At 36.7% G+C, this 10,406-nt stretch overlaps 1 protein-coding gene across 1 annotated transcript in view; it reads right to left on the reverse strand.

Moving 5' to 3' along the window:
- LOC125669108 (uncharacterized) overlaps positions 1-8,336 on the reverse strand; it is a 48,587-nt gene extending 40,251 nt beyond the window's left edge. The window contains exons 1-5 of the mRNA XM_056161432.1: positions 7,467-8,336; positions 5,583-5,676; positions 3,847-3,909; positions 3,013-3,201; positions 382-567 (exon numbers count right to left, since the gene is read on the reverse strand). Of these exons, the coding sequence (XP_056017407.1) occupies positions 382-567; positions 3,013-3,201; positions 3,847-3,909; positions 5,583-5,676; positions 7,467-8,336 (1,402 nt within the window). The remainder of the gene's footprint in view (positions 1-381; positions 568-3,012; positions 3,202-3,846; positions 3,910-5,582; positions 5,677-7,466) is intronic.
- Between the last annotated feature and the right edge of the window lie 2,070 nt (positions 8,337-10,406).

Genomic DNA, 10,406 nt, shown 5'->3' on the forward strand with positions numbered 1-10,406 from the left:
CGAGTCTTGTTGAGTTACCGGTAAGGTTAAAATATTGCTCTTATCCTTCCATTAGAAGGTCCAACATTAAATGAATTATATTCTTAATGTTTAACACTTAAAAAAAACCCAACATGAACTAGTCCCTTTAAAGAATTGATTTCAAATAATGTTTCAAACATAAACAAATATTCATGATACGTAAGAGAAACCCTGCTTTTTAAAGACATATTTTTACCGTATGATGAAATAAAATTCTAGAATACCTGTCACTTAGTACACATGTATGTGCTGTATTCAATGTCCAGATGCCAAACTTCCTGCATCGTCACGGGGAACTCTTGGATTTTATCCATACAGTATAAATGAATGTTAATTATGTAATTGATTTCTGTAACTTACTGATACAATCTGCTGCTTGCACTGTTCCTTCGTAAAACGTGGTTTTATTGTTGTCACATTCCGAACAGTTCCAATGTTTCTCAATGGGAGCCAAATTATCGGCACTAGAAATATTTTTGTAGAACCCAATGTCACAGGCTTCACAAGTTCCGGAACTGGTTAACTCCATCCCCTCTACACAATGTTCTTGGAAAAGGAAATGATAACACTATCACCTGCATATGGTGTTTATATATCTCAACTGATTCGATATGCAAGAGCTTGTTCTGAGTATAGTCAGTTTTTAAATCGAGGTAAGCTACTGACAAACAAGTTGATGGTACAGGGATTTGTCCAGACCATACCTTTTTGTCTTTTAACATAGGCCTTTAGTATGTGGGTATACCATGATAAGACGGTGTATCATGTGCCATTTTTGCTGACATTTGACCTTTTATGTAAAGGTCGAATAATAGAAGTTTTTGGAGCATCTTTGTTTTGTCCGCACCATAATTTTTTGCCTTTTGACATAGGCCTTTATTATTTGGTATGTTGTCAAGTTTAATTTACTATCATATGTTCACAACACTGTTCCTTGTTAGAAGCTCATATGTATATAGGCGAATGTTATGTACCGTAAGTCTTAACTTTTATCCACTTTAAAGATGATCCCTAAAATGTTTTGAAAAAGTATGGAAGGGAAAACATCAGTTTTGGTGTGCTAAAACTATTCTTCCTAGTTTCGTTTGATTATCATATGTTGGAATTCCCATGGGCTGACTTGTTGGTTTTGTTTTATTGTAATGAGGTGGAATTTAATCAAAAACTTTTAGATGAAAAGGTGAAGATAAACGAACACTGATCAATCTCGTAACTCCCATAAGGAATACAAAATTAAGAGTTGGGCAAACACGGGCCCCTGGACAATCCAGGGGTGAGATCAGGTGCGTAGGAGGATTAAAAATCCCCTGTCGACAGGTCACACCCGTCGTGAGGCCTATATCTTGATCAGATAAACGGAATAATCCGCAGTAAAAATCATTGTGTAAATAAAGGCCTGACAATTAGTATGAAATACGACATACAGTATTTGACCCAATGACAGGTTGTATTGGCAAACTTTAACAATATAACAACCATAGAATTTGTGAAATGCTGACTTTAAACGAGACTATTGAAACCCTATTACATCAACTTTTGTCAGTAGCCTGCTTCGATTAAAAACTGATCATAAGCAGAACAAAGCTCTTGCGTATTGAGAGACATAAACACCATATGCAGGTAATAATTTTGATATTGCTACATATTTATGGGAAGTCACGAAATCAGACACCACAGTCTTCCACATCTGCTTTGTACTTGGATATTTTATTGAGCATAGATGTTAACGGCAAACTAACAACCCAGCTTTATGACAAACGCGATAGTGTCATATTCTTCATCGTTCACTTCTCATATTTATAACTCAAAATTATGCAAATGAGTACATGATCGAAACCTATTGTCCCCGTGCGACCAGCGTGCTAGACCGCTTGACCATCTAGGCTTGCTTTTGATGACGATTAAAAATGTCCATGCAGTTACAATGGAAATGGGATACAGGCATTTGACTAAAAATTAAGAGGATCATACTATTAGTTACACAGTTAGTGACCTGATAGGGAAAAATACATGGTGTGAAAAGAAAACCCGTATAGGGATCGGGGATCGCCTCACCCGATACGGGTTTTCTTTTCACACCATGTATTTTTCCGTATCAGGTCACTAACTAACTAACTGTGTAACAAATTTATCACGTCGAAGACCTCTAACTGTATATGTGGGGGTCTATATCATACATCTAATCGCTTCGCCACTTTTGTCACGGCTGCAAGTCAAACCCAACAATAAATCACTCGCTCAATATGGATTTTTCTCGCATGATAGGGTTTTTTTTCACGGCGTCATGTGACAGAGATCTGACCAATTATATTTCAACAATTTTGTTTGGGGTGTGATAAAAGATATACATTGTATTCGAAATATATAGCAGAGGTTCAATGAACAATCATACATACAATCTTAGACTACTTTCTATCTATCTATCTTCATAAAGCACATAATATGCAATGAACTCTTAAACATGATTGCCCATAGTAAAGAAATATTTGATATGATATACAGAAAAATTCACTACAAATGTATACTCACTTCCGCCCCTACCTGCAGAAAACCCTCCTCGGCCTTGAAATGTTGTCTGATATATAAAAGGCTCGGCTTTTATATTTCTAAACAACATTTCTCGACCTCGAAGGTTATCCTGCAACATCTATAAAAACGCGTACAGTACATTATTTCTTAAATAACGTAAACGCATCTCGTATTACTGCTTCACAACAGTCGGTTTTATGACCACAGATCCTTCAAATCGTCACCAATCTTGAAATTTGATGAGTGACTAGATGGCAGATATACATGTATATAGGAACATAAACTGGGGTAATTTTTATCCCTTCCTCGGTAATTTCGGTGATTCTATGTACCGGTGTTTTGGTGATATGTCTCCTTCATTATGTTTAGTTCGATATAAACAACAACTTTGTCACTTTTTAAGATTGATCATTATTTTAACCATGATCATCAAACATTTGTGTTTTGTAAAGAAGCATTTACCGATACATTTTTCTGGTGCTACTGTTCCTATTTCAAATGTTGTTTTGTTATCAGGACACTGTTTACACCAGAACCTGTCGATGACTGCAAGGTTGGTGTCATTCGCTGACACGTTTTTATAGTATCCCACCGGACATGGCACGCACTCCATCGTGTCGTTGTCAAGTTGCATTCCTTCTCCGCAGGCAGCTAGAGAAATATAACATTGTTTAACACAATTATATAGCTTTAACTGTGATCTGCTATTTTGATTTTGGCATTATTTATAACCAGAAATATGCACAACGTTTTGAAAGCATAATTATTATTTAAAACGTGTTCCATTTGTCTTAAAATCAGATTTCGGATATTTCTCTTTAGCTAGATGTTTCGTTTTGGGAGGGGAAAAGCGGGTTCTTAAATATAGAAAGAAGATAATCTTTTTTCCGGGAATAAGACCGAGTGACATGTGAACACGCTCGTTTCTATGTACAAACAAAACAGATCCATGTGAACACTCACGAACGCATTGATCCAAGGAAAATGATCCGTTTGCAAATGTTGTAAAGTTATCCGGACAGGTTTGGCATTTGTCTATATGGGAATGGTTCTCTCTGTAAGTCCCGAAACCACACATCATGCACAATAAATATGGTCTCAATTCATATCCGCCCTTGCACCCTGTCAAAATCATATCCTGGATTGATTAGTTGTATTTGAAAATAATTTCACTGTTTATAATGCTGTGCACATTTTATTTGGTAAAAAGGATGCAAGTTAAATTTAAATAACTACCATATGAATTCATATAACTACCATATACGCCCTAAACTAATGTTAACACGTCACCTTTACAGTCCTCGTTATAAGACCCATCCAAGTCAACGTCGTGCATGGTACTTTCATCTGTTGGAATATCTGAGATAAATAAATATGACTTCAAAACGATGCCTTGAACCTTAACAGTCATCTAAAGTGTCACACAATGAAAAGCTTCAGTTAGAAATGTTTATGACACAGTGAAAGAAGCCGCCTGGTCGGAAGTCACTTTATGCCTAATTCATATTTGTCTATTTTTACCACTGCACTTCCATTAGAAGAAAGGCGAAGATAACGAACAGGGATCAATCTCATGACTCCTATAAGCAATACAAAACAGATATTTGGGCAAACACGGACCCCTGGACACACCAGAGGTGGGATCAGGTGTCGAGGAGGAGTAAGCATCCCCTGTCGACCGGTCACACCCGCCGTGACCCCTATTATATCCTGATTTAGTTGGTTTACAAGATTAGAAGGTATGAAAATGATTTTTGCTACATAAATATTGGAAGGTGACGAAGAAGAAGCTAAGTATTCTCGTTTGTCATAAAGTTGAGTTATTAGTTTGCGTCAACATCTATGTTTAGTAAAATATCTAAATATGAAGGAGATTTGGAAAACTCTTTCTTATTTCAAATTCGCTGAAATATATCGATGCGACACATGAACAAAAGTGAATATTGTTAATAGATAAAACCTAAATATCGAATTGGAGGCTAGAGCCAGATATTCAGCCCACTTTTGACCAAATAATAGTTTATTTCGACGTTAATCCTTTCTTCAATAACATTACTGAATATATTAAACGGGCGTAATTTGCAGCTTAAGCCTGCTAAAGGCGAAAATTACGAACAGTGATCAATCTCGTAAATGAGATAAAGACTTCAAAATTGAAAGTAGTTGGCAAATACGGACTCTTTGGGTAGGAGTATAACCACAACCTGTTGACTCTCCGTGAGCCCTTGATCAGGTAAACGAGTAATCCGTAGTTAAATCAGTATGTGAGGAACGGTCTAACCAACACGCCAGGGAAAATTCGACTTAATGAAGGGTTGTACTTGCAAATAGGAGCATTGTACCAATCACAGAATTTCGAAATACTGACTTTGAAGGAGACTGTTGAAACGTCTTCAACATCAATTAGCAATAGTGAAAGGTGAAGATAACGAACAGTGATCACTCTCATAACTCCTATAAGCAATACAAAATAAAGAATTGGGCAAACACGGATCCCTGAATATACCAGAGGTGGGATCAGGTGCCTAAGAGGAGTAAGCACCCCCTGTCGACCTGTCACACCCGCCGTGAGCCCTATATCTTGATCAGGTAAACGGAGTCATCCGCAGTCAAAATCAGTGTGCCAAGAACGGCCTAACAATCGGTATGAAACACGTCAGACAGCATTTGACCCAATGGTAGTTTGTATTGGTAAACTTGATCGTTATAACGACCATAGAATTTGCGAAATGCTGACTTTAAACGAGACTGTTGAAACCCTGTACCATCAAATTGTTTGTCAGTAGCTTGCCTCGATTTAAAAACTGACCATACGGAGAACACGCTCTTGCGTATCTAATCAGTTGAGAGATAGAAACACCATATGAAGGTGATAATGGAATATTGCTACATAAATATGGGAAGTTGATGATGGAGAAGCTGAAAGCATGTGTTTTGTACTAAGCTGATTCGAACATTATGTTCAACGTTAATATTCATCTTTTGACAATAATAGATTAATATAACATAAGAGTGGAAAGTATTTAACTAACCTTCAATCAGAAAGCCACAATATTCCTCATCAATGAGACCATCTTTATTATTATCTATACCGTCTCCAGGGATCTGGTTCCGATTTATAATAGGCTAGAAACAGATAAATATCTTTTTAAATGAAAGAATTATTGAAAAAATAAAGAATTTCACGATGACTTCTTGTTACACGCAAGTATTTAAGGAATAAATGTCTAGTTTGGCTGTATTCCAGGGACTTGATATATTTACATTCACTATGTGTATTCTGCTTAATGTTGATGTCTATTGCTTGTCAATTGCAACTATGGAGAAACATTTTGTCTGTCAACGTTAAAATATATAAATTCCATAACTCGGAGACCTATTTCGCAGAATTAATGAAATTGTTAGAAAATATGTATTCTGGTTTATTTTCTAACTTTTATTTGAATTTAGAACAAGAAGCCATTGTATGGATTGCTTTCGAATTTCTGTTGTTAATTGTATTTTGTAATTACATACGGTCATAAATGCATTAAATAAATATTGTTTAAACTATTTTAGAATAATAAATAACGTGTGTTGCTATCGCCCTCGGGCGATAACGTATACGTTTGTGTTTTTGCAGCTAATGCGCATGCTTGTCGTAGTGCGGCATTCTGGGAATATTAAGAATAGTATTTTTTAAATACATTGTCATATTTGTGAATCATCGATAAATCTTTTCTAAAATAACCAAACACGTTTTAGATACAAGACTAGCAAAACATACAGCTAATCTCCAGATTGTAATAATTTGATATGCAATACAACAGCAGGCTATACACAATTTTTACGATCGTAACTCATATGTAGACTAAAAATAACTTCTTTATACTGTACACAATGCGCGTTTGTTCTACTTAGCCTAGATTGAAAATCTTTCCTTTCCGTGACGTTACGCGGGAAAATTACTGTTCTATGCTGTTTTCCTAAAGTCACGTGATAAAATAATTCTTGATATCTGTTCATATTAAATGGCTGAATTTCAATGCATCTTTATTGTTAGAAAACTTCCGTAATTGCAAAATTGTGTGCCAGATTTGTCTTTGCCAATACTGTACGTACATACTCTATACATGCACATGTATGCAATTTTAAGCTAAATATGTAACTACATGTACATTACACAACATTTATATTTGATTTATAAGACGCCTTTCAGTGCATGGTTGATTGATTGTATCTTGTTTAATGTCCTGCTCGAGAATTTTTCACTCATATGGAGACGTCACCATTACAGGTGAAGGGCTGCAAAATTTATGCATATGCTCGACACTTACGGCTATTGCAGGGAGGGATCTTCCTGCTGTGACACGGGGCCTCGGTTTTTACGGTCTCATCCGAAGGACCGCCCCATTTAGTATCCTCTTGCGACAAGCAAGGGGTACTGAGGACCTATTTTAACCCGGATCCCCACGGGACTTCATTGTACAGTGTATGAAAAACTCATAAGCATGCATGCGGTGAATTAATTATGCCATTATAAAAATTTCCTTCTATCTATTATATTCAGATTCCTAAAATTAACCATGATCTATTTAATAAAATAAATTTAATAAATATTTTATTTTTATCTCAATTCCCAACATTACTTGCAGAAAAATCTATAAATTTTAAGTATGTTAATCAAAATGATAAAAATCCTATAATTAATTTAAACATTACTTGAAACCTCTACTTGCATGGTAAATGATAGATGTAGGGCTAGCACTCTTTTCTTGCAACACTGTACAAAACAATTGCATAATGAGGGTTATATAATTTTTCATTAATGCTTGCGACCTTCATCTCCCAAACATTTCATTATTTAAATATGGTGCCAGTGTGAATTTCTTCATTTGAAACGTTTTACCTGTAGTTGAACGTATAGTGTTACTTACTCTGCGTCGTGAGGTGAAGTTTGTGAGATGAGGCCAGCCAGAGTTTGAAGTGTGGATGTATGTATCGTCAGCCAGGACTTCAGTAAAACTCCTTCCATCTGCATGATTCAAGCTGGACAATGGTGGCACATACACAAAATTATATCCATGTCTATTAAAAGGTATATCTGCTGTTTGTCCTGACACATTATTTTTCTTAACATGTGCAATCACGTGAATAGGTTTATTGCTTAAAAAAGAAACGGGGTCCTTATTGTCTGAGGTTATGTCTATTTCAGTAGAATCGCCCGCGTGTTGGAGTATGAAATACTGACTCGTGGAAACATTTGTGTTATTTCCGGAGAAATGAACTATTGTGTTACCGTCCGTAGCCACGACGTGCAGTATTTCTCTTTCAAAGTCATTTGTTTTCACAATTTTATACACATATCCTCCGGTATCCGCAGCGGGTAAAAAATGCACCAAGAAATTGTGTTCATTGCCAAATTCGCCGATGAAACTTGCGCACACGACTGCTACAGCGTAACTTGCGCCAATATAGCTGCCAGCCTCTGGACGATGTATCGACTGCTGTAACAATATTTCCCCAAAATCGAAGTTCTTTGGACTGTCGGATTCCAAATAATTAACGTTAGAGTAATTGAATATGTTACTGATTACACACTTTTGTTTGCATGTTGCTGAATCCTCAGAACACGGGGGTAATATGGTGGTGTACTGTGTTGCCAACATTCTGATTGGTGGAACCAGAAAGGAATTGGAACACTTAAGAGAATCGCAGACATAATTACACATCAAAGATAATCGTTCACTGGATTGTGTTTTTATTATCAGTGGTTTCCCATAAGTCAAGATTTCAAAACGATACATGTTTAATTCCAGTTCCGGTGTTTCCCATTGCAAACTTGTTGACCAGTAACTTAAATTTGTACTTGATAACGCAGGATCTACTCGGCAGTGGACAGATAACTCAATGAGCCTTGGCAGGGTGAAAATATCCAGTATGATATTACCAGACACTACAAAATATATTTCTTATCACACACACGTCATTTGTAAATTCCGATAAGATCCGTCTCCTTTACGTCATGTCTGAACGAAAACATCAACTGTACAACGTAAATGTTAAATTGAACTCGTGAACATTCCAATTATGAAGTATTATGGGGGAAATTATGCGGCGGTTGGGGGGGGGGGGGGCGCTTGTCCCTCATAACAATTTAAATATTGTAAGCTTTGTTTTTTCCTGTCCAAAAAACTGAGACACCACGCCCCTTTTATATAATCCTGGGCCCCGTTTTACAAAACATCTTACGACAAAGTCGCCAGTTTTAAATAGTATTACACAGTTATTAGTTTAAATGAATGAATTAAAACGTTTCTTAGGCTTAATTTTCAACATGATTTTTGTTTACTATTTGGCATTTGAGTGATTGAATCTTACAATAAACGGGAATATTCCAGTATGTAAAATTGGTCGCAAGTTGTAAGTAAGTTCTTTTGTAAAACACGCCCCTGGATATTAAAAAATTCTATTGTATATGTCAATCGCATAACATATGTTGACCAATGATATGAGAAGATAATGGTATCAATATCCATCGAAGGCAGAAAGTTAAGAAAGAAGTGTCATTTCTGAAAATACACGAGGGCATGAACTGCTGATTAACTGATGATAAAACTGGAATACGTTTTGAGATGAAAATTGTGAATTATGATAAACGACATGAAAGACCATATAACTCAAACACAAAAGGATCGACATAAAACAAACTGCATAGAAAGATTATCTAACTATATTATCAATTGTCTAATGCCTTAAAACAAACTATAAAAATGTACAGTAACGACAAGATAAACATAAAAAGATGGCACAACAAACTTACGCCACTAACAAGGAAGCTACATGCCATCCAAAGCGAGCTTGCCAGCAAAAAGTGAAATATATTGCACACATATATAAATGTAATACAACCACGAGTAGAATCAAATGTTTGGTAACGGGAAATCGTCCAGGAATAAAATTGCGGACAATAATTAAACATGGCTTTGCGTGTAACACTCCTTTGTATGGATGCACGTGTACATTCATATATGCTTATCAGCGGCAGTAAAACACTGACCTGATTAACATGTTATTTAATGGTACAAGAAAACAAAGGTCATAGGTACATATCCCTGACAGTGAAACACTGGTCTGCTTTAGGATTGATTGATTGAATATCGTTTTGCGTCCCTCTCGAGCATATTTCACTCATATGGAAACGTCACCACTGCCCGTGAAGGGCTGCAATATAGGCCTTTGCTCGGCGCTTATGGCCATTGAACAAGGAGGGATCTTTATCGTGCCACACCTACTGTGACACGGGACCTCTGTTTTAGCGGTCTCATCCGAAGGACCGCCCCATTTAATCGCCTCTTACAACAAGCAAGGGGGTACTGAGGACCTATTCTAACATGGATCCCCACGGGAAGCCTGCTTTAGAGCTTTGAAAGTTTGGTATAACAGGAACACAGGTTTTAAACCAGGTGATAAGGTTCTTGTACTTTTGTATCTTCCTAGTCATCCTTTACAGGTCAGATATTATGGCCCTTATGAAATTGAAAACAAGTTCAGTCATGTGAGCTATGTAGTTCAGACACCTTCAAATACGAGCGTGTGACATTAACATGTTGCAAAAGTATTTAGATACATGTGACCGAAATAGTAAAAAAGACTTCCAATCACAATGTTCGTTTGAAGAACTCCGAAATTCTTGCCAAGGGCAAACACGGACCCTGAACATACCAGAGGTGGGGTCAGGTTCCTAGGAGGAGTAAACATCTCCTGTCGAGCGGTCACACCCTCCTTGAGTCCTATATCTCGATCAGGTAAAGAGAGTAATCTGTAATCAAAATCAGTGTGTAAAGAACGGCCTAACAGACAGCATTTGACCCAAG

This window comes from Ostrea edulis, chromosome 4, assembly GCF_947568905.1.
Source record: "Ostrea edulis chromosome 4, xbOstEdul1.1, whole genome shotgun sequence".
In the NCBI taxonomy this organism is placed as follows: domain Eukaryota; kingdom Metazoa; phylum Mollusca; class Bivalvia; order Ostreida; family Ostreidae; genus Ostrea; species Ostrea edulis.